Source organism: Exophiala mesophila (genome assembly GCF_000836275.1).
Source record: "Exophiala mesophila strain CBS 40295 unplaced genomic scaffold supercont1.3, whole genome shotgun sequence".
In the NCBI taxonomy this organism is placed as follows: Eukaryota; Fungi; Ascomycota; class Eurotiomycetes; order Chaetothyriales; family Herpotrichiellaceae; genus Exophiala; species Exophiala mesophila.
Genome location: NW_015622506.1, coordinates 2,669,403 through 2,692,041, shown reverse-complemented (window position 1 = coordinate 2,692,041; position 22,639 = coordinate 2,669,403). Strand labels below are relative to the sequence as shown.

General features: G+C 50.4%; 9 protein-coding genes across 11 annotated transcripts; 5 read left to right on the top strand and 4 right to left on the bottom strand.

Moving 5' to 3' along the window:
* The first annotated feature begins 323 nt into the window (after window positions 1–323).
* PV10_04554 lies at window positions 324–2,311 on the top strand. Of its 3 annotated transcripts, none has more exons than XM_016369121.1 (6): window positions 324–550; window positions 618–669; window positions 767–815; window positions 935–986; window positions 1,074–1,930; window positions 2,112–2,311. In XM_016369121.1, exons 1-6 carry the CDS (start codon window positions 515–517, stop codon window positions 2,149–2,151), a joined length of 1,086 nt encoding a protein of 361 aa, XP_016224909.1. In that variant the 5' UTR covers window positions 324–514; the 3' UTR covers window positions 2,152–2,311. The 3 variants fall into 3 exon arrangements, with proteins under 3 accessions (XP_016224909.1, XP_016224910.1, XP_016224908.1); XM_016369122.1 differs by having other exon boundaries at window positions 1,074–2,030; XM_016369120.1 differs by having other exon boundaries at window positions 935–2,030.
* PV10_04553 (uncharacterized protein) lies at window positions 2,205–4,713 on the bottom strand. The gene is made up of 2 exons (XM_016369119.1): window positions 4,179–4,713; window positions 2,205–4,119 (listed from the first exon to the last, which is right to left on the bottom strand). The coding sequence occupies exons 1-2, from the start codon at window positions 4,326–4,328 to the stop codon at window positions 2,410–2,412; spliced, it is 1,860 nt and encodes a 619-aa protein (XP_016224907.1). The 5' UTR covers window positions 4,329–4,713; the 3' UTR covers window positions 2,205–2,409.
* A 1,604-nt stretch (window positions 4,714–6,317) lies between these two features.
* PV10_04552 (uncharacterized protein) lies at window positions 6,318–7,011 on the top strand (the record flags this gene model as incomplete). Its single annotated transcript, XM_016369118.1, has 2 exons — window positions 6,318–6,358; window positions 6,387–7,011. The coding sequence occupies 2 exons, from the start codon at window positions 6,318–6,320 to the stop codon at window positions 7,009–7,011; spliced, it is 666 nt and encodes a 221-aa protein (XP_016224906.1).
* Window positions 7,001–8,856, bottom strand: PV10_04551 (uncharacterized protein). The gene is made up of 2 exons (XM_016369117.1): window positions 8,469–8,856; window positions 7,001–8,357 (listed from the first exon to the last, which is right to left on the bottom strand). Exons 1-2 carry the CDS (start codon window positions 8,754–8,756, stop codon window positions 7,224–7,226), a joined length of 1,422 nt encoding a protein of 473 aa, XP_016224905.1. The 5' UTR covers window positions 8,757–8,856; the 3' UTR covers window positions 7,001–7,223.
* A 249-nt stretch (window positions 8,857–9,105) lies between these two features.
* Window positions 9,106–11,593, top strand: PV10_04550 (uncharacterized protein). Its single transcript, XM_016369116.1, has one exon. The coding sequence runs from the start codon at window positions 9,194–9,196 to the stop codon at window positions 11,537–11,539; it is 2,346 nt and encodes a 781-aa protein (XP_016224904.1). The 5' UTR covers window positions 9,106–9,193; the 3' UTR covers window positions 11,540–11,593.
* A 306-nt stretch (window positions 11,594–11,899) lies between these two features.
* PV10_04549 (uncharacterized protein) lies at window positions 11,900–13,886 on the top strand (the record flags this gene model as incomplete). The annotated part of the gene is made up of 4 exons (XM_016369115.1): window positions 11,900–12,055; window positions 12,208–12,973; window positions 13,025–13,208; window positions 13,298–13,886. 4 exons carry the CDS (start codon window positions 11,900–11,902, stop codon window positions 13,884–13,886), a joined length of 1,695 nt encoding a protein of 564 aa, XP_016224903.1.
* PV10_04548 (uncharacterized protein) lies at window positions 13,683–16,998 on the bottom strand. Its single transcript, XM_016369114.1, has 4 exons — window positions 16,764–16,998; window positions 15,751–16,704; window positions 15,276–15,698; window positions 13,683–15,208 (listed from the first exon to the last, which is right to left on the bottom strand). The coding sequence occupies exons 1-4, from the start codon at window positions 16,816–16,818 to the stop codon at window positions 14,103–14,105; spliced, it is 2,538 nt and encodes an 845-aa protein (XP_016224902.1). The 5' UTR covers window positions 16,819–16,998; the 3' UTR covers window positions 13,683–14,102.
* A 2,440-nt stretch (window positions 16,999–19,438) lies between these two features.
* PV10_04547 (uncharacterized protein) lies at window positions 19,439–20,705 on the top strand. Its single transcript, XM_016369113.1, has one exon. The coding sequence runs from the start codon at window positions 19,519–19,521 to the stop codon at window positions 20,647–20,649; it is 1,131 nt and encodes a 376-aa protein (XP_016224901.1). The 5' UTR covers window positions 19,439–19,518; the 3' UTR covers window positions 20,650–20,705.
* Window positions 20,647–22,499, bottom strand: PV10_04546 (uncharacterized protein). The gene is made up of 2 exons (XM_016369112.1): window positions 22,103–22,499; window positions 20,647–22,043 (listed from the first exon to the last, which is right to left on the bottom strand). The coding sequence occupies exons 1-2, from the start codon at window positions 22,115–22,117 to the stop codon at window positions 20,862–20,864; spliced, it is 1,197 nt and encodes a 398-aa protein (XP_016224900.1). The 5' UTR covers window positions 22,118–22,499; the 3' UTR covers window positions 20,647–20,861.
* Between the last annotated feature and the right edge of the window lie 140 nt (window positions 22,500–22,639).

The following is a 22,639-nucleotide window of genomic DNA, read 5'->3' as shown; positions in this document are numbered from 1 at the left end:
GACTTGCTAGTAGCTCCTAACTCGCACTTGCCTCATAAGACTCGTTCAGGCTGTTGGGAACCCTCAGTGCCCAAGTAGAATAAACTTGGAGGGTGTGCTATACGCTATAACAGGTACCTAGGCACCTTAAGCTAATCAACTAAGTTTACTGTAATAACTCGAGCCAAAGTGCAGCTCTCCAAATCAATCGACGCTGAGACGACCAGACTACTCCATCCACCCTCGGCCCGTGTTCTAAGTCGGGGTCAAGTCAAGTACGTGTTGATGATGATATGATAGCAGCTGCCGCATAGAGAAATGCCCTGCCCCGCCCCGCAGCAGCACTTGCGCAATCGCTACCTCAATGAGCAACTGACTCCTCAACTCTCTGCTTTTCAAGTTTTCATTCCCCCAATATCAACTACTTCTGTTGACTCTCAATTGTCACCTTCATTTCCTTGTCGATACATTTCCAACCATAACCTCGTAGTCCTACCTATTTCGAATCCTACCTTTTGAAGTAAAGCATCCAAACATGCCTGTCAAGACAGCATTCGATCCAAAGGACATGGTACAGATACCTTGCCTCTATCAAAGATGAACTTTCCATGAATCTCTACTAACAGCCTTTCTTACAGGTGTTCCGACACCTAGGTCCAACTGGTCTAAAGGTCTCGGTCTTCTCGCTAGGTGTGTTGCATACCTTACCTCCCAATTTCACCATCTCCTCAAGATGTTTCTTCACCGTGATTGGTAATCCACTAACGGCCTCGCTCTTGCCTTCTAGGTGGCTGGCTCACTTATGGTGGTACCCAAAAGGGCAAAATTGTCAAGGAGTAAGTTGTTTGAACATTCCTTCAACACTCACAAGCTGGACCAGACCTTCTTGAGACTTCGACATGGTCGTTGATGCATATCAATGTCAAACTCTATTCTAATCCCACGTTGCACACAGAATCATGCAGACAGCTTGGGATCATGGAGTGAACTTCTTCGATACTGCCGAGGTAAGAATGCAACCCCCTCCACTAAACCAAGCACACATACCCAACCAACGAGGCTGGACTAAACCCTCTCCCTTTCCTTTCACCCAGACCTATGCCAACGGCGAATCCGAAATTGAAATGGGTCAAGCCCTGAAAGAACTCGACTGGCCACGGGACGAGTACGTTCTATCGACCAAGATCTTCTTCGGCACTGGGCGTAAAGAGCCCAACACGCGAGGTCTATCACGCAAGCACGTAGTCGAAGGACTGAAGAGCTCCCTCGAACGACTCCAACAACCATACGTGGACATTGTTCTCGCCCACCGACCCGACTACGCAACTCCCATGAAAGAAATCGTCGAGGGATTCACCCAGGTGATTCGCAACCTCAACCTAGCATATTACTGGGGCACGTCGGAATGGTCAGCACAGCAAATCACCGAAGCGACGTTGATTGCCGAGAAATATAACCTGATTGCACCCATCGCCGAACAGCCGCAATACAATGCCTTCCATCGAGAGCGGTTCGAAGTCGAATATGCGCCTCTGTTCCAGGAATACAAGTACGGCACGACCATCTGGTCGCCGTTGGCGTCTGGTCTGTTGACCGGCAAGTACAACGACGGTATTCCCGAGGGTTCGCGCTTCGCCAACCATCGCGACTTTTTCGGCAGTACTGTCGACTCGTTGCAACAGCCAGAGGGCAAGGCGAAGATTGAAAAGGTCAGGAAGTTGACTAAGATCGCTGAGCGACTGGGAGGCAACACTACCCAACTGGCGTTGGCTTGGGCTGCCAGCAACCCTAACGTCAGCACTGTCATTCTCGGCGCGACAAAAGTCGACCAGATCGTCGACAATCTCGCCGCCATTAAACTGCTACCGAAGCTCGACGCTGCCGTTCTCAAGGAGATTGAGGAAGTCCTCGATAACAAGCCCGCCGCTCCTCCTAGTTTTGGTCGGTCGAGGTAGGCATTTCCTCTTGCTTCCTGACATCCATCCATCCATCCATCCATACATCTATGCCTTTGGTTGCCCTCGTTCTGTTGTCCGGCGCCTGTGTCAATGGTAAGCTGGCCTGTATCTCCTCCGCGTGTCGCCCTTTCGATTTTCGATCCAAGGCTGATGTATATCTTCTTTGTCTTATAGGCGTGCATGGAGCCAACGCTCGGCAAGATCAAAACTCTAAGTGGATCACAATGTTTCGAGGCGGCAGTTCAATCTTCAAAAGGTCGATAGTAACTGGCTAGCATGCAAAATAGCTAAAACACGCTCGTATACGAGTCATGCCACATGTGCCATAACTGTCTCAATTCTGCAATCTAGACTCCATCTATCTTCTATACGTGGTATTGTGTCATGACATTCATCGAACTTCTGTTGGCGTAAAATCCAGCCCCTGTTGGTGCTAAGTAGAGGCACCAAACTTCTGCCCACTGGCACCGACTCAATACCTCCGAGTGGGAACGTCTATCCGTCGGATGTGTCGCCTCTTATGCCGTCCTCCTTTTTTCTCGAGTAGATCCAGGTCATTGCTTCCCTCCTTATCATGAGGCGCAGCGTTCTCTTCAGTATACACCTCGGCCGCCTCTTCGGCACAAGCCCGCAGGTCCAAGCCGACTGCGGACGCCCGTTCAAATGGATCGGTAGTACGTACCAACTCAGCAAATTCTCCACGAGTCGCCGAGGTGGCAATCTGAGGAAACGTCTTCTTGCTGCCGTAAACCTTTGGGCTGCGTGAGAAGTAAAAGTCAAGTGACGGCAGGCTTTGCAAAAACTGATAGATGCCCGCCACCCGCATGACTTGCACTGTGGAATCATCAACCGAGAGTGTCAGAGTCATGACATCGGTCCGTTCGCGGCTGCCCGATTTGGACTCCTGCAGGTCCCAGCGAGCAATGCTGTTGGCGATCATGATTCGACCCTTGCCGCAAGAATCCGATAGCTGCTCGGCGTTCATGACGGTGTCCGGCCCAAAATCGAGAGGATCGGAGATATAAGTCAAGTAGAAATCGGTGGTGTTGGTGACCAGAACGGCTATCTCGGGTCGATACGATGGCTGTCGGCAGCCACCTGCACCCTCGACGTGGGTTCGAGGGAAGGAGATAAAGGCTTGCACATGAGGGTCATGGTAACGGGACCACCAGGACGAGGAGAGGGAACGCGGTATAGGAACGAACTCTGTGCCTCCACGCAGGGTGCTGGAGCTAATTTCATGATAACTGATGAAATTGTCGTCGACTTGTTGTTCGAAGACAACATCGCACATTCCGGTCAGTAGGTGACATTTCAGAACCGTCAGGGGTTCGAATTTCCAAACAAAATAAAGGTATTTGCTTGGAGGCCGTTTATCCGAAGGAGTTTGATCAGGATCCCTGATGAACAGGGGAGTCCAGTTTTTCTCCTTCTTGGGACGTTCGAGAGTTCCTCGAATAGTGAGAATGGTTGAATGGCCAGAGAATGGTCGGAAGATCCACATAGCTCTTTTCCAATCTGATTGGGAGGACTTCATGTTGAAGACAATGACAGGTTCCGCGTCTGGAACATCTTCAATGATGATTCTTGCATCTTCAGGCCCGAAGAGCTCGCCACCCAACTTGAACTCAGTGTTGGTATCAAATATCTTCGGAAACGTGACCTCATGCTCTTTCCAGGTGAGACGGTAACCATCGAGTGGTTCCCAATCCTGACTGAAGATGCGAGCATGGAGGAAATTGATGCGGCAATGATCTTTGGGTCGAAGGGGATGAAAGATGATTCTTGAGATACATAGATGGACACTCCGATCAGGGAGGAAGGAGCAAGCAGTGGCAAGGCGATCCCAGGAGGAGGAGACGATTTCCTGGATTGACATTTTTTCGCCCTTGATCATTGCGGTAGGATAGTCGACCAGCGGGTGGCCGTCCAAGCTGCTGGCGATTTCAAGCAAATTCTCTTGCAGGTGGAATGAATCCTCAACTTGGACTTCGTTGGTGTGTGTTAGGACATCACACTGAAGGTCTCCACGCCCTTCACCTCCAGGCATGGCATTGTTATCGTAACCCTGGACCGTGATGGTGCGGAAGGCGGCTTGATGTTCATAATTGGCATCGTCATTGATGGTATCATTTGGCTGTTGGAGTTCAACAGGAGACTCGGAATTGTTGTTGGACCAAGCCTAGCGTTAAAGGGGCTGTATTAGCTGGGGCTGTAATAGTTTATACCTCAAAAACTCACCGTTGGCTCTGTTCTGAAGGAGTGTGAGTATAACAAAGTCAGTAGCAAAATAGGCAGGACGAGAGCCAAGGCACGTCTGGAGGCAAGGATCAGAGAGAAAGAGCGATGAAAGCCCGAGTCATCTGCTGGGCGCAAAGACAAACGAGGCATGGCTGTATAACGAAAAGAATCTGTGTAAGTTCAAATATCAAGGCAGAAAAGTAGCAAGAAAGAATGACATGCTGGAGCAATAGGGTGGTATCATAGTCGTATACTAGCAAAGAGAGTCAGCAGGCTCACGAAATGGTTATAATGAGCATTGAAAAGGAGCAAATTTTGCATGCCCTCGTACAGAGAGATCAGATACGACGTTCTGCAAAGACTGGCGGGCTGGTATCTCAGGTGGAGATTCGGTGAGTCTCTTCTAACACGTCAAATGTCATGACACGACAGGCGACAGCTTTTCGGTCTGTGCTGAAGCCGGAGCTAATTTTTGGGTGAGAACGTTTAAAGTCTTGTGTGCCGTGGCAAGCCAATTGAGGAAGAAAAAGACGTGGGAACAAGGGAAAGAAAAAGATGAGAACTGAAGTCTGAAGAAGCGCAGGTAGAGATGTTTAAAGGCAGGAAGGAACCGAACGAACGCGTCTTGAGTGTAACAACCCAACTCGAGACTCACCCTTTTTCTTTGCTTATTCGCCTCGAAGGAAGGCCCGAGGGCAAAGTTTTGGTAGGTACGCGTATGTACGACTTACTTTTCTGCTTCCACTTCATGCTTCCTGTGCTTCCTGTGGGCTGTAGCATGGACATTTTCTTTGGCATCTCCGTGCTAAGCCATGGCCTGTGCTTCCAAGTAGCCGAGTCCATCGGGTAGAAGATCGTAAGGGCGCCACATCTACAGCTTAATCAAAAGCTTCGCCTCGTTACATCCCCTGCTTCATGATGACGAAGCCCAGCCACGGGGCCCACAGGCACCACAGGGCACCACTAGCACCTAACGTCAAAAGGAGCTGCCCCCCAATCTCTCCAATTGTTGGTGGCCTGGAGGCCTGTGCTGCCCACCAATCGTACTTCGTCCATCACGCATGTGAATTATGTTGCAATGTCCATCGGTTGAAATCCCATTAGGCTTGCCTGGCTTTTCCGCCTCATGTCCTGAATATATGATCAGACTTTCTGTCTTTGATCGCCCCTGGGACGATGCTCCCTCAAATGCAAATCAACAGCTCGTCACTAGCCGCTGGCTCTACGTCGGAACAAGTCCTTCCTTACGTGACTAGCATAACTCTACCCAATGCTCATGAGCTGTCAATACGAGCGTAGAGGTTAAAAAGCCTCAGTTTCAAGCAATTCCATGTTCTAGCCCTTTAAACATCTGGTACGGCTGGAGAAAGCTCGTGCTCGACTTCGGTCTCGATCGCATTTGCAAGCCACCATCATGCACAGTGCATCAGTGCTCTTGGACGTCTGGAAGATGGCAGCTACGGTGACAACTCTTCAGGGATATTTTGTAATTAGCATGCAAGTCCTTGTCAAGGGGCTTCGATAGTCCTCTTCCGCCTGACAGTGCAATATAGTCACCCCTTACAACCCATGGAAGGCTAGGGGTGTAGTCTGGATGTGTATACTCGCTCACAACTATGCTTTGAGCCTTTGATGGCGAGTCCCAACAAGCTGGGTAGATTCAAGCTTAGTGAGAACCTCTGAGTTTATTGCTTATTACAATCTCAATGATCCTTTTTGATTCTATGGTGAGTAAAATATGTATGTAGATTTGTACCATCCGTGCTACAATGTCAGTATGTATACCCTGATACTTGGCAAAGCGAGAATGAATGATGCCCAGCCTTGTGAACGGCAAATCTTCGGCATTCACCCGCAGTTCAGCCTCGTTCATCGTTCATCGCAACTTTTTATCCAGGGCTCACTAGCTATACAAAGAAACTGCGGTCAAACAATGAGACCACGACACCTACAAATCAACATCACAACCCTTACATTACCCGAATACTTAATGTCCAACTCGCTCAACTACCCTCCCCACAACCTCTAAACCGCCCGCACCATCTCCCTCCCTTCCCTCTCTCCCTCGATGCGTCGCACATCTATCTTCTCGCAGTGGTTCCTGCGCAGTACGCATCCCAGCACTACATCTCACTCACCATGCCCTCGAACTACCCTCCTCGTCAGGACACCGCAACAATGTCCTTCACAGACATCACCGTTCCCAAGACGGCGACCCTTCCACAGCAGTCCTCACCACTCCGCAGCCCCTCCGCGGCGGCCGCTACCAGAACTTGCAAGCATCGACGATAGACTCGCAGAATTCACATTAAACGAAGCTATCAGCACACCCGAGGTGCAGCTCAAGCTCCCGGACAACAAGGGTCTGTCGGAGCCGCAACCTCTAGGGTATGTGTTGTCCGGGATTGACCGCACCACACATTTCGTCCAGCAGATGACACCGGTCGACGATCCGCGGGAGTTTGCCGTCGTCCGGATCGTCACCCGCAACGAACTGGTCCGTGAGGTCACGGCGAAGAGAGATCTGGCCCGTAAACAGGCTTCAGAGCAGAAGAGGAAAAAGCCCAAACAGTTGGAATTGAACTGGGCGATTGCCCCTACCGACCTGGAAATTAAGATGAAACAGATGGAGTCTTTCCTCGAAAAAGGGAAGAAGGTCGAATTGATGATGGCTAACAAGAGGCGCCAGCGAAAGGCCACTCGTGAGGAGGCCGAGAAGTTGTTGTCTGTCGTTAGGACAAAGTGTGAAGAGCTGGGTGCTTCAGAGGTGGCTAAATTCACCGGTGCCATCCTAGGCCAGGCTACGATGACCGTCGAGAAGCTGAAAAAGTGAAAAGATGTATTTTTAACAAAGAGGAGGGTCCAAGAATCATCTCCAGGCTCAACTATACTAATGAACATACGCTTCTGCATGCCTTTTGTCGCACTGACCCTCCGGCCTCATAGTCGTATATGTACATACTGTTTATACAATCATCATCATAACCCTGTAACAAAACTTCGTGATAGCCGTAGCGTTTCTCAAAAAGAAAAGCCAGCATTGGGCTACGGCCCCCAAGCCGGTGGTGAGGTAAAATGACTGTGGCTAGCCGACATGGCCGTCTCTGCGTCCCGGCGGAACTGAACATTGACTTCCCATTTTTGCCCACTACTTCCCATACCGTACCCTCCACTAAGTCTGTTCCGGATCATACTGGCAATCCGCTCTCGTAATTTGACCAAGCTCTCATCACTCCCCACCACCCGGAGCCTCAAGTTGGCCATGCCCATTCCGTAGTGTGCTTGCCAGAACTTGGCTTGCTCGATGCTGCACACCAGTGGCTCCGCATCAATGGCTTGTAGCACCTCGTCAAGGTTGTCCGACTTGGGCAGTGACATCAAAAGCATGGCCCCCACATTTCGCCCGAGTTGCACCCCGAGTATCAGCATGCTCAAGGCGATGCTGATGGAAAGCACCTTATCGATCCATTCGTACGTGTGCAACGACACCAGGGGTAGGATCAAGATGGTGGCCGAGCATGAGAGGGTGAGTAAATGGGAGGGGTTGCTGAGAAGGGAGGGCAAACTGTCCATGGCAGCAAAACGCATGGCCTTACCGATGCGGGCGTGGTTTTGAAGTCCTACCGCCGATATCAAGGTGGAAACCAGCGCCAGCACCGCTGCCAAATCCACTGTGCCCGCCGACACTCTCTCATGTTGATGGGGATGGTGAGGCTCGTGCCCAATGCCTTCCAAGGCATGTTTGGCATTGTGTGAGATGAGGTCGAAGCCGAAGAAGATGAGCAGGACAGATAATGCGAAGCCTGCTATGACCTCCATTCGTTGTAGCCCAAAAGGGTGGCGTAGGCTGGATCTGCCCCAGACCTCGAAGTTTGAGAGAACTTCGACAAAGACGCACAATAAAGCCCCAAGCGAATCGTAGAAGATCAAATGTGAGAGTGCCTCCATTGCAGCCGAGCCATGAGCGTTCCATGCCGTATATCCTGCCACCAACATGTGGCATATGCTCCAATAAAATCGGATGTTTTGGTCGGTCGTCATACTCGCCCGGCATTCGGCAAAGGTGGGCACAGGAAGAGAGGTCGGAAGTGCTTGAGGAGCACGGGGAGGCGGTTCGAGGAAGATCTGGTGGGAGACACTGCTGTGTTTATATTTGTGGCCTCTTCGTTGACCAATATTCTGACGTGATGAAAATCTCAAGTTAGCAATCCTATTCTTTGTCCAGCCAGGAGTCATGGGAGAGACCATATGCTGTTGAGGTGGGAAAAGAGTAACATTGGGACCACTAACCGACTTGATAACGGGGGATTTTGCCAGAGTTGAGGGCTGGAAGTTGAAGGGGCCGCTGTCACCATAATTGCCTCCTGAGGTTGTAGACTGTCTTTCGGGCGTCGAAGGGGAGAAATAAGAAGCAGGGTTTGCCATGAAGAGAGGGTCGGCGTGATGAGGCGATAGTGTATTTGTGTCGAATGGTGCTTCTGGGTCAAAGGCCGGAATTTGTTTAGCGGGAGAAGAGGGTTCGTCAGGGGGTGGAGTCGGGGTGCGCGGAGGCAGAGGAATGGGCATGTTGTTGGCCATGGCAAGAGAATGGAATGTGGTTAGACCACGTCTTCTTCGAGTGATTATATCGATGGGCTCATGATGCGCATAGAAGATTGGAATCAAAGGAGAGTCGCAGTCTCGTAACGTCGAGCAATTGAATCGAGGACCTTGAGGGTTGGTAGTGGCGGTGGTGTTGGTGGTGGCTGCCGTCAGCCTTCCGTTGTTGTTGCCCCCCGCTCCTTCTCCGATTGGCCAGAATCACAAATCGGCAAGAACCTTGGTCCGCGCCTGCCCTGGATGTCAGTGTCGTGACTTCCTTGCGACGGCATCAACGTCAATGCATTCTTTATATCATCATCTCTTATCATTAATTTTCTCTCCTCATCTGAGTCGAGAAAGAGGCAGAACCCCTCGTGTCATCTCCATGTCTCCACGGTGAGTCGTTGGAGCGGGAGAACAAGGTAGAACCCTGGATGGAAGGTCCACGTGTCGTCGTCTTAATAATTCTACTGCTTTTCATCTTCCTCACCCCCGATCAACCTGCCCGTCGGAGGTTCATTCTCAGCAATGAGTCCATCAAAGAAAGGCGCCAGGCACAACTCAGTGTGTTGACCAATACCACTTACGGTCAATTCAACCCAGAAGCTCATCGCTACCTCAATCTCAGCGGCTTCCGAGAAGGCGATCACTATCAGTGGAACTCCCTCGCTGCAGTTCAAGATGCTACCAGGAAGCAATTTCAGGCCATCTGGAGCGGCCAGGATCCAATCAGCGACCGGCCGGTCTATGAGCAGATCACTGGCGAAATCCGAGGCGACTTTACTAGACGGGTTGCTCCTATCCCAGCTTCAGGCCTCAATCTTACCGCGCTCGATCCTCGTAAGGAATACATGACTCCGATATTTGAGAGGAACATCACCGAAGTCAATGGAGAGTTGAGCATGACGTTGTTTGATTCCAATCATATTGGTAGTCACGAAACTGCCGCCATTAGAGCCGACTTGTCCATCTGGACCCCATCTGCCCCAGGGAATGGATGGCAAGCCCGGGTTCAGGGCGTACATCTTCCATCTGGACAAGTCATCATGTCAACCACAAGCTCAAAGTTTAATGCCTTTTTCGCCTTGCCTCATTTTGCCCTTACGCCTGACGGTTTCAATGCATCTATTGAAGTCATGAATCAGACCGTCCACAAGATCTGGGATAGAACCTTTGAAGATATGAATGATGGTCTCGCGTTTGCGCCGCAGTGTGAGCTCATTGTTTGGCTGCAACCAAGGCCACAAGGCTTCCAAGGGCTGGACGCTGAACAGACAAGGACTTTTCTGCATCAAGTCGAAACCGAGCTCCAAGCGCCCCAAGGCGCTCCTATAGGCCAACCACCGCCACTCGCCTTTTCCGCTGTAATCTTCTCCCCTGACTGCGGTTACGTCCTCGAGTCCGACTCCGTTTATGGCCCCAAAGTCGAAGCATACTGGACTCTCGCACAACGTCTCGTTTTTGCCTTTGTCACCATCCTAGGTTTACAAATTTCTCTGCTCAAACGACAGATGGAGAAAGCGTCCACACCTTCTACCAGAAGTCGAATCGCATATCAAGGTATTGTCATTGCGGCCCTTGGAGATGGCCTCCTGTTATTCGCATTGATTGCTTTGCTTATGATTGACGAGGCTGCATTCTTGATCATTGCCTCTGCGGCATTCTTGGCTTGCATCCATGTCGCTTTCCTTGAAGTCAAATTTGTCTTTGATATCTGGACCATCCAGGTCGGCGAGCCAGCCAGAGCTGAGCAAGAGAGACAGAGAAGGGCAGCTGCGGCTCCATCTCCGGCTCGACCTACAGCTCCAGCAACAAACACTACTCCATTACCCGTAAACCCGACTTCAGAAGGACCAGTCACACCTGGTACCACCAATCAATCCGTTCCTGGAACATTTCCCACCCAGGCTTCAACTGCTCCAACAAATCCCAACGCGCCCGCTGGGCTCCCCTTACCGGTAGTGGCTCCTCGACCGACCGGTGCTGTCCCCATCATCATTCCATCTGATCAAGACTCGCCTTTCCAGCCCGAGATTCCGAGTACTCGAGCATCTTTTGCGGCCATCTACAGTCGATTTTACTTCTCGCTAGTCATGCTCATGTTCTTTTCCCTGTGGGCCATGTCGTGGCCAAGGACGTTAAGATCGATGTATGCCAATTTTCTCGTTTTTGCATATTTCTCCTTTTGGTGGCCGCAAATCTATCGAAATGTGATGCGAAACTGCCGAAAAGCACTAAGCTGGGAGTACGTCATCGGCATCAGTGTTCTTCGCGCAGTACCAGTCTTGTACTGGTACTTTGCCGACAACAATCTACTAGCAATTGACACCAGTCCGAGGACGGCATTCGTTCTACTTGGGTGGCTATGGATTCAAGTCGCGCTCCTGGCAAGTCAACAGTTTCTGGGCCCTCGGCTTCTTGTGCGCGAGTCGTGGTGCCCACCAGCTTATAACTATCATCCGATCCTACGCGAAGACGATGTTGAAGCCAACGGAATGTCAATTGGTTTGCTAGCTTCGGCGTCCGAGGCCAAAGACAAAGATGACAAGACTCGCAAGGTGTTTGATTGCGCCATTTGCATGAACGAGATTGATGTTCCCGTGATTCTCAAGGCCGAGCCAGGGGGGATCATTGGCAGAGGGACTGGAGCCACATGGCTGGAGCAGAGAAACTATATGGTGACGCCCTGCAGACATATTTTCCACGCCGACTGTCTTGAAGGATGGATGAACCTGAGGCTGGTGTGCCCAGTCTGTAGAGAGTCATTACCTCCTCTTTAGATTGTAGAATAGACCTGTCAATATATAAACACAACGCAAACACTTTTTACTACAGTCTTATCCTCACAACATGAAGCATTCATTGCGGAGATGGTATTTCCGTTCACTGGAGCGGACAAGGCTCTGGGGAAATGCGAGTTTAGCTTCTCCACCTTTGATTTTAATGATATTACATCTTACCATTTCCAACATCACAAATGATGTACGGCCGACCTTCTTCCAAAACATTGGAACACCTCGAAGGGCCGTCATATAGTTTCTGAATGCAGTCCCACTATCCTGCAATATATCAAGTGGCTCATTAACCATATCTCACTCCAACCAGCGTCAGTTAGATTCCTGCTGCAGTGGGGCAACAGTATGAAACAAGTCGAAGATGGCATCGACCAGATTCCCACCGACATCGACGACGACATCTCCTTTGTCAGGACTTTTCTTTTAGCACGATCCCGCAGACTGAAATTCCTATGGCTGGCGATCATAGGACTGCTAGCACTGGGAACGCAGCAGGTCTTGGTAAGTGGATATTTTATTCTCTAATGTTGCACACCACTACCACCGACGACACACCATGTATCCATGACTTATAAGCTACACGTTCCATCAATGATTTGATTTGATTTCACTTCATTACGAATATTTGAGATTCATGTATCGACAAAATATAGAGTCTCCTACCATCCTCAACAACCCATTCTTCCCACCACCAGCACCACCACGACGCTATCCACGCCATCCAAAAATGCACAATCCATAACCTCCACCAGCATTCTTCATTCCTCGACACCGCACTTCCAATCACCTTAGAAGAATTCACCCAGCGACGCAATCGCCTAGCTGAAGCACTGCATGAATCCAACATCGACGCCTTCATTCTCGAACCAGGCTATAGTTTCCAATACTACGCCAACATCAGCCAGACGGATTGGGAGCCATGGGAACCGGAAGAACGACCGTTTCTGATGGTTGTGCAGCCTGACGTTGATGCCGAGAGCGGTCAAATACTTGCTAGGACTAGTTTTCTCGCGCCGCATTTCGAAGAGGATAGGGTGAGGATGTTGGGGATGCCGTTTCGATCGATGACGAGGGAGGGGGAGGGGAGGGCTGCTGCTGCTGCTCCTGCTCCTGCTGTGGGCGTGGTTCCTAAGGGACTGGATATGGACCTCGACATCATCGTCTGGGAAGAAGATGAGAATCCATACCAAGTCCTTCGCAACACTACATTCCGCAACATCTCCGACGTCAAGGTGACGGTGATGGTAGATGAGGAAATCCGCGACTTTATAGTTCGAGGCTTGTCCACCGCTGGCTTTGAGACCGTTGGTCTAAATCATCAAGTCGAAAGTGTCAAACAAAGAAAAACATCAGCTGAAATCGAACTCCTCCGTGCAGTGAATACCGGTACTGTCGAGGCAGTGAGACAAATGAGACCATGTGAGTGCTTCTTGCTTTACATGTGTTTGTCATACCATTGACATCCTCTAGGTCTAGTCCCCGGTCTGACAGAAGATCAAGTCACAATGATATTGAACAATGCTTTACTTTCAGTTGGGTTCTCGCTGTTCTTCAATATTGTTCTCTTCGATGAGAATGCCGCTTTGCCGCACGGTGGGACGGTGACGGGAGATATGATCTTGGGTTATGATACGATGGTGTTGATTGATGTTGGGTTAGTATATCCTTTTCTTCTTTTTTTCTCGTGTTGAGAGGAGGGTCATAAAGCTGCTCCGTTTTGCTTCTTGACTAATGGGTTATTAGGGCTCATTTCATGGGGTATTCCTCGGATATATCAAGAAGTTTCTTCATCGATGGGCCAGCACGGTCGTCTATACGGCGAAGACGATGTTGGTATACCTGGCTCATGGACCTCGTCGACTTCCTATCTTTCAAAGAATCGTCTTCTAGTTCTTCTGGACAAGTATCATCGTCAACGCCAGAGCAAAACCTAGAACACTCTGACCTCGGCAATCTCCACACCCTCAAACTCGAAATATGGAACCTCGTCCTCGCTGCTCAAGATGCCAGTATTCTCGCCATGACGCCAGCCCATGCCGCCGCAGATGTCGACGTGGCTGCTCGTGATGTCATCTCCGCTGCTGGCTACGGTGACCAATTCACACACCGCGTGGGCCACGGCATTGGCATCAAGGCTCACGAGTCACCGTACTTGAACAAAGGAAATACCCACGCACGTTTGCTGCCAGGCATGACATTCACCAGTGAGCCTGGTGTCTATCTAGAATCCAAGTTTGGTGTTAGACATGAAGATGTTTTCCTCGTCAGCGAGCTCGGCCTGCCCGCAGAGTGTCTGAGCGGGAGGAGGGCACAGGGGCCGTGGGATCCTTGATGTCCAGTCGATCTCCTCTCCAGAGACTTGACGACCTCTGGTGACTGCCACTCAAACATCTCGAGTCGAATGGATCAATCACTTTCCCCAGCAGAACATCACTGTCGCTAACGATCAAATATATGATTCTGAATTAATGCTTGTAGTAGTTCTGCTTCAGCTCTTATACGTGCACTGCGTCATGTCCTTGGAAACTGGCCGACTGCCCATGTCTCCCTACTCTGCGAATGGCCGGCCTCTTATCGGTGAGATGATGCTCTGCATCTGTATGTCTCGGCTGCTGAATCCCGCCCTCACAATGATCTCTCCTGCAGGAATCACCCAATTTTGGATGGTCGAATTCCAGTAGCTGAGATCCCGTCGTTTCAACCAAAATTGAACGGTTTGGCTTTCTCCACGTCTAAGATAGGTCTTTTCAAAACCGCGTAGGACGTTGATCGGTGTGGGCTGCTCACCCGGGATCTGAGGGAGACCAAGATACAGCTGCGACACACATGCACCAGAGACGTTCCCCAGATTGGTGACGGTTGCATTCACAAGGTAGAGATTCGCCCATAGATTGTCATTACCGCCAGGTCCGACGGGCGCTGCGGCAGGCAAAGCTGTGATTTCACGTTCCGGAAGAATGTTTTGGACAACTAAGTCAGAAAGTTCGAATGATGTATATGATAGACCAAATCCAAATTCAAACCGGACGGATTTGTTGTAGTAATCAAAGTGGCGATAGTCGATAAGAAGGCCTTCGCTGAAGTCAGATTGCCAGGCATTAGGATCTTCAGTCTCCTGGAGCCGGGTAGAGTTTGTCAGACGTGCAAAATCGTAGTCCGTGGCATTCAAGGCGATGGTGTAAGGAAGCTTTCCGCTTGGATTAACATTCCCATAAAGAATGTCGACGATGGAGTTCCCTGACTGTTCACCAGGTAGATGAGCAGCCAGAATGGCAGTCACGTTGGGGTTATTTGCCCATGGCATATCATTGATGCCCGCTGAATGGGTAACAACCACTGTATTGTTGCAATATGCGGCGACGGTATTGACCACCGAATTGCTGTTCCAATCGGCTTCAAGGTCGTGTCTGTCCACCCCCTCGGAGGCATAAGTCTTCAAGAACACTAAACAGACCTCGGGAACAGGGACAATGTATGTCAGACCATCTGGTCGGGAAATTGAAAGCGAGGATTCAGTTATGAGCGTGTTGTTCAGAAGATACTGTACAGAGGTACCATCTCTAGCAGCTCTGAGCTTGATGGCTTCCAAAGGAGTGATCAGGTTTGGAAGACGGGCTGCACCGCTACCTCCACCAACCGGTAAGGTACCATATTCTATGATGAATCGTTAGGGAGCAGACCAACAGATGTTGTGTTTAGAATCTTTCTAGACGATACTTACCATAACCGTAGGGCTGATCGTAGGATCCACCTGAGAAGTACACCCCGTCGACCAGGTCACCAGCATCATTTCCGAAGACACCAATTGTTCTGGGTGCATGCAGGGGCAACGTATTATTATGATTTTTGAGAAGGACTGTTCCAGCGGAGCCGAGCTCGCGAATTAGGTCGGCATGACCGTCGCGGACGTCGATGTCAGGTGGACCTAGGTTGAAACGATGTCGCCAAGGAGGAAGGTTTCCATTATTTAATAGAGGCGATCGTCCATCGATCGGTGGGTAATGTTGTTGACGAAGAAAGAAATATGGAGTCATAACTCGCTGTACCATGTCGTCGATGCGAGATATTGGAAGAGAACCGTTGATTACAGCTCGGGTCAAATTGCCCCCAAACATCGAAATATTGGCATTCCAGCCGATGCTTCCTGGTGATTGCTATTAGAATCAACTTGGAGAATGTGAATTCAAATCTCTTACCAGGCATGTCCATATCTAGACCAGCATTGACAGCGTCGACCCCTGCGTGGGTTGCTCCCCAGTCCGACACGACATAACCTTGAAAGCCAAGCTCAGTCTTGAGAAGGCCGTTGAGATTCTTCGAGTTTTGGCACCCGTAGGACGAGTTGATACGATTGTATGAGCACATGATGGAGGACACCCCTACTCGAACTCCATTCGCAAATGGCCACAGATAAAGCTCATGCATGGTGCGATCGTCAATGTTCGAAGAAAGAGACTCGATGGTCGTGCCGTTCCTCGAGGTAGTTGGCAGTCGCTGCGTCTCTTGCTCATTGGCGATGAAGTGTTTCAAGCTGGCTTGCACTCCATTCCTCTGGATTCCCATGATGGTTTGTGCTGCTGCCTCGCCAGTCAGATAAGGATCTGGTGAGAAGCCTTCCCAGTTGCGACCAGCATAGGCAATCCTGCCTAGCGGGCCAACAACTGGGCCTAGAAGGACGTGACTGCCTTTGCGTCTGAATTCATCACCCAGGTAATCTCCTCTGGCAAAAATGAGACCACGATCCCAAGAAGCGGCAGCTGTGAGACCCGCAGGGAAGGCTGAGGCATAAGTAGCCAATCGTATCCCCAAGGGGCCATCTTGCATACAGATACCGTCAAAACCAAGTCTTGGGATAGCGCCAATGTTGCCAACACAGGGGCCGGGAGTACCTGTCACTATCTGAGCCTTCTCCTCGAGAGTCAGATTGGCGACGAAATAGGATGCTTGGGTGAATGCCCATTCCCATCCCAGACCACGACTAGGGGGGCTAGGGTACACTGGAGGGGAAGAAGTGAACTCATTCGCATAGACACGGTTATGTTTGTGTGGACTGAGAACTGCAAGGAGGGTTGTAAGGAAAGGAGTCGACACCATCTTTGTGGTGGTTGTGGTCAGTACGAGGTTTGGAGACCAGGAAAAGGAGAAGAGAACTGGAAGTGATAAGCGTCATAAGAAGGGATGGGCAGAGTCATATCAAATTTTTACATACGCAATGCTGTTGCAACCATCAACGTAGGCACGCAGGCCCAACTTCTTGCTCCCATGGCTTCCTAGCTGCCGGGGCAGTCAGGTAAAGAGAAGACGATCAATGGTTGCTGATGACCTGTAGAGCATTCCGGCCCGTACGGCAGCTATCGCGGCTCGAGGTTATGGCAAGGTGCATGGGACCGAGGGGCATCCGTTTGAATCTAAGAATGCGTTGCGTCGCACGCTCGTAATGTCAGGCCGGTTTGACAAGGAATGGTTGAGGGGAAACAAGGGAGCTTTTGTTAATTGAGCCAAGTCTTTGAATTGATTGAGATGGCCATCTCGAGTTCTGGTGGCTAACGAGCAGGAGGATGAAAGCGAAGGGAAGATGTCGTTGAAGTCGGTGATGTCGTTAACGGCTGGAGGGGAAAGAGAGCGTTCCTTCCCCACAAGAAATGTGCTACAAAATGGCAGGTGCGACATTGCAACTCAACACTTACAAGGCAGGCGCAAGTGAGGAATTATTCTCTCACGTCGGATTGGATGGTGCATTTCCAATAACTCGTGCCACGTAGAAACCCAGAAAAGCTGTCTGTACATGGGTGCGTGATTTGATTAATGTCCGTGGAAAGTCGTACAAGAGCACTCATTATAAGCCTCCTAATTTTCAGGGGAAAAAGCGGCGTGTGGGGGCTATATACAGTTAGCCGAGGAAGAGAACGAGGGCTCATACGGAGTAGATTGGATAGTACTCACGACCAATCTCAAAAACAAGAGAAATGCAAGCTGAAGGGAGGCTATGACCAATCTATCTCTTGGTTGGAAGGAATGTCACCGACGCATTGGGACATGTTTTCCATCCGACACCTGCATAAAGCGATCTCATTCCATCCGCTTTACCAAATCTTGTTTGTTAAATCTTGGTCTTTATGAGCCACGTCGGAGACGATAAATGCATCAATGTTCCGAGCTGGAAGTGATAGTTTCTGAGAAATTTGGAATGCCTTCGTTTTAGGCATGAATCTCCTCTTAAGTTCGTTAATTCTGCTCCATGCTCTATATTTTGGCCCCAGACGGGAATCTTTTCTGCACAAAGTTCTTAATGTGGTTTGCAACCTCTTCAGGCTTTTGCATAGGCACCCAATGCTCAGCCTCGATAATCACCTCTTCAAGGTCTGGTAACAGTCCTGCCTTCTTTGGGGCATCACCGTAGTCGATACGGCACACAACGTCACCTGTACAGCCGATGAATAAGACAGGCTTTTGAATCACAAGACTTTGTTCCAAGAGCTCTTGATCGCCCTCAGTGTGGCAGTTTCTGATTGTGGCCTTGTACATCCTGAGCGGCGCGTCGAACCCGTCCTTCTCGAACTGCTTCATGAAGGCATCCTTCCATTCGGGGCGCTGGGCATACTCCTTCAACGGCACCCGTTCATTGCCCAGGAGGTAATTTTTCATGCCCCCTTTCACGCAGAACATTTTGAGCATCCAGTCGGGGACGTCGCCGTGCAAAACTTCATACATTTTCTCGAGATTGGCGTTGATGATCTGGGCGCCATCCTCGGCGCCAAACAACTCCCAGTATGCATAGGCCGGGTACCCATATGCCGTCGTCATCAGGTTGTTCATAAGGTCCAGATCGAACTTCTGGTGACTGGGCGGCATGTAATGTACATTGAGCAAAATCATAGCAGAAAACAAGTCTGGGTGGTGGAGATAGGTACGTTGAACAATGGCCGAGCCCCAGTCATGGCCGATGATAATCGTGGACTGGATGTTTTCTGCCGCGATAATATCTGCGAGGTCGTTTGCTTGTCCCTTATGGTTATACTCGGAAATGTCTGTGGGTTTATCTGTTCCAACATAACCTAAACTATCCGGGGCAACAATCTTATTTGGAAGATGGGAGAGGTTGGCAATGACATTCTTCCATAAATGAGCACTGTCAGGGAAGCCATGGACGAAGAACAGGGCTGGCGTCGACGTGCTTGACTCTCCACCAGGCGTGGTATAGTAGGTATAAGTGTAGCCCCGCTTGGTCTTGAGTGTCTTCTTTAGTAACTTGTCCATGATGTTGGATGTTGGGAGGACCTTGAACGCTTGCTGTCACTCCTCAATTCGATCAGACCATGATTCGGTGCTTTTAGCGACCCTGAGGCCTGGTACTTATACCTCCCCTCGCCCTACCTTAACAACCTTTCGGACCACACAATACACCCAATAGACCAAGCCGAGGACAACCAAAAACAAGCCTCAACGACCCCTCGGACTACACGAGTCAGTACACAACGCGCCTAAGACGCCTTGCAAAGAATGCTTCGAAGCTTGGCAAGCCCACTACCCCACATGTTCGGGGTTCTGGGGAGAATGGATCATTGACGCTGAATCGATCTCGACTCTGTCAGCTCCGGGATGTATGCATGCATGATGCCCTCCATCTGACCACCGGTGGGCTTTGATGCATCCAGATCGACGTGCATCTACCCAGAGAACATTATCCTCTTTGATCGTTCGTCTAATCCAGGGCCGAAGACTACGAGCATTCAGTCACTGGTCACTCAGTTCATTGATCCAGATCACGGCGTCTCGTGGTCTATTGACTTCGCCGTATTACCACAACGGGGGAGTGTTCACCCAACATTGCAACACGACTTCACTCTTTGGAATTCTAGCAACAAGTTTCACGCCAGTCCAAGACTGCAAGACTCGTGCTATACTATCGCAGCACGATCTCTTCAGTCATTCAACCATGCGTCACATGCGACGTAGTACCTGCCATGCCCCGGTCGAGAAAGGGATCCTCCGAAACCTCCGATAACAAAATAACTCCATTCCCGCGCATCGACGAAGAAGTTAGTAGTCAAGAGAAGGACGTCAAGGATAAAGATGGTGTCACACCAACAAAGTCCAAAAGACGCGATGGGGCACCCAGTCACAAGCGATCCGTCTCTGGAAGCATCCTTTCAAGGTTGAGCTTTTTACGTACGACGAGTGACCAAGGCAGAGGAGATGGGACCACCAAAGAAGCCGTGGACGCAAGTGGAGGTGCAACAGCCGGCAACGGTGGCGGCCTGCCACTCTCCGGTGGTCGAAGCGCGATGGCCGAAGCTCAAGCCCATGGAAAACGAAGGAGAAAAGGATCCCTGCGAAAGACGGTACTGGGAAAAGGAAGAGATGGAAAATCCTCTGGGATGAAGAAATCACCATTGTCGAGTGCAAACGCGACACCAGTGCAGACGCCACTGCAGGAACAAGCTCTAACTCCACGCGCGAGTGCCGACCTGTCAAGTCCCGTATCTCCCGATTCACCACCATCGTGGCCGTTTCGAACGCTTTCTAGGGTGTCCATCCCCTCGATTCGCAGTAGTATTGCCTCTGTCGATCCAGCGTCCTCTGCTGCTTCCCTCATCAGTCCGACCGTTCCAACCGATGCCTCGACCGATGACGAAGATTTGGTCCTTCCGCGAATGCCGTTACTCCGTCAGATCCCCTCAACTACATCCTTTGGCGATTCATATTTCCCCATTCAAGACCCGGTCCGTCGCATGTTTGGGTCACGAGCCCGGTCACCGCTCGCCTCGGCCCCAGAGTCGATGGCTGGCACACCTCCTGCCGATGAAGGATGGGATTATTCTGAGACAGCCTTCTGGGGTTATGTTATCCTCGTCGTTACATGGCTGGTCTTTGTCGTCGGCATGGGCTCTTGCTTTGGAGTATGGTCTTGGGCCTGGGATGTTGGCGAGACCCCTTACGCCCCCCCAGAACTTGAGGATGATCCTACCTTGCCCATTGTAGGCTATTATCCGGCCCTGCTGGTCCTGACGTGTGTCATGGCATGGGTATGGGTGGTTGTCGCCTGGGTGGGGATGAAGTACTTTAGACATGCTGATTTTAAAGGCGATGATTGAGAAGGGCAATAGATATGGTTCATGATACTACCCATGCACTGTTTTATTCTGTTGGTCCTCCGAGACGCCTCGCTGCCTTCGTTCCTTGCCCCTGATTTTCTTTTTTGTAACACCGATGGGCGCAGCACCTGTCTCGAATGCGTGCCTATCATTCCATTCCCATGGTCACAATTTCAATTCCATATCATCTCATACAAAATGGTGGTAAGAATTCACACTGTCACCGATGTGTGATTGCCGTGGGTCGCCCCATTAGGTTTAGGAGTTTCCAAATGCAGGTCCGCTAATTTGTTTTGGAAGTGGTCGAGGCTTTCCTTAACCAAGAAGCCCTTTTCCGGTGGAATATCTGCAATAGCTGCTGGCGTTTGAGAGGGCGTGGTCCCTATTGATGTTGGAGTGACGGCGCCGCCTCCGGGAGCTTTCGACACCAAACCCTTGGATCTGGCAAAGCCAGTGGATCTCTCGGTGGAAGGATCATCGTCGTAGAACTCATCTTTGATAGGCCTGACAAACACCGTTTGCTTGCAGATCGTTACAATCGTGTTGGTGGGTACGGACAACCAGTTGTGACGTTCGAAGGTTAAGGGCTCGCTTGCCACTAACACCACATCGGATGCCTTATCTCGTCGTTCCATCTTGAACTGTCCCTTGGCATTGCCTTCCACCCAGGCGGTACCAGATGAGTAGTACAGACTAGCAGCCGCATCCGTCTTACTGCTCACGTACCTTGTGACGATCACTGAGTGACCATCCGTGACGGCAAAGTTGAGTAGACTCCTGGTTTCGACTTGAGCAAGATGGTGGTGGGCAGGAACGGCTTTAACAAAGGCATTGATCTTGGCGATGGTCTTCTTCATCGCTCGTCTTAGGACTTTGGTGTCGAAGCCTCCCTCAGGCTCGGAGCTTGGATCGACACCTTCTTGCTCCAGAGTGTCAAGGAACAAGGCGAATGCCCACTCAGAATCTGTACCACCCTTGACGCCAAGAAACCACTTGTCGGCAAGGGAGTCGGACAAGGGTCGTTTGACGTATTTCCATGCTCCAATATTGCCGTTGTGCATCCACATGAGGGTACTGTGCTGGAAAGGATGGCAATTGTTCTCCGCCAAGGAACCTTCCGTGGTGGCCCGAACGTGGGCAAAGATCAGATGAGAAGCAATCTTGGGAGCAATTCGTTCGAGATTGACGCAATTCCAGGCCGGTAACGTCGACGTAAATATGCAAGGGTCTGGGCCTAACTCTGGCGACGTGTACCAGCCAATGCCGAATCCATCGCCATTGACAGGTCGTCTCGAGTCAAGACGAAGTCGACTGTCGTAAGACTGAGTCAATATGCTATGAGAGGGCTCTGTGACCAGCTTTGATAGAACAATTGGTGATGAGCCTTTGTAGACCTGAACTCTTGTTAGAATGAGTCGAGGAGATACCTTGGATGAGCAATACTGATACTGACCAGAAAACGGCACATGGCTGTTGCTCACGAGAGCAAGTGACGACGGAGTGCGTACCAGATCAGATGAACTTAAGGACAGAAACGACTCAAGTTTTAAAAGGCCAGCATGAAAGTCCGACTCTTCGATCTCATGCACGTTTCCTGAGATGTGAGAGTGACTCTGTGCCAGCCTTGTCCCAAGTCAAGGTGGAAGATACCTAGATATTTTAAAACTTATGAGCAGCAGAGCAATGGGGTCACCACAGCTTTTTGAAGGAATAAAACTCGAGAAACTGTAGTAACACAAGAAGAAGTCAACTGGAGGGACTTTTGAGGAATTGTTTGTTTCTAGCACACCGCTTTGTTGTACATTTGGGCTGACACGGTGCCCTTGATTGTCCAGTACCGTGACTCTTATCATTCGCCTGTTTGCCGCTTTAAGGCTCCTACATTTTATGTCGTGATTGAAGGAAGGAGATGTTGTCATTGTTGTCACATGACATCACATGACCAACGACTTTCCCGTCTCATCACGTGTTGTTATCGTCCATGACAGCC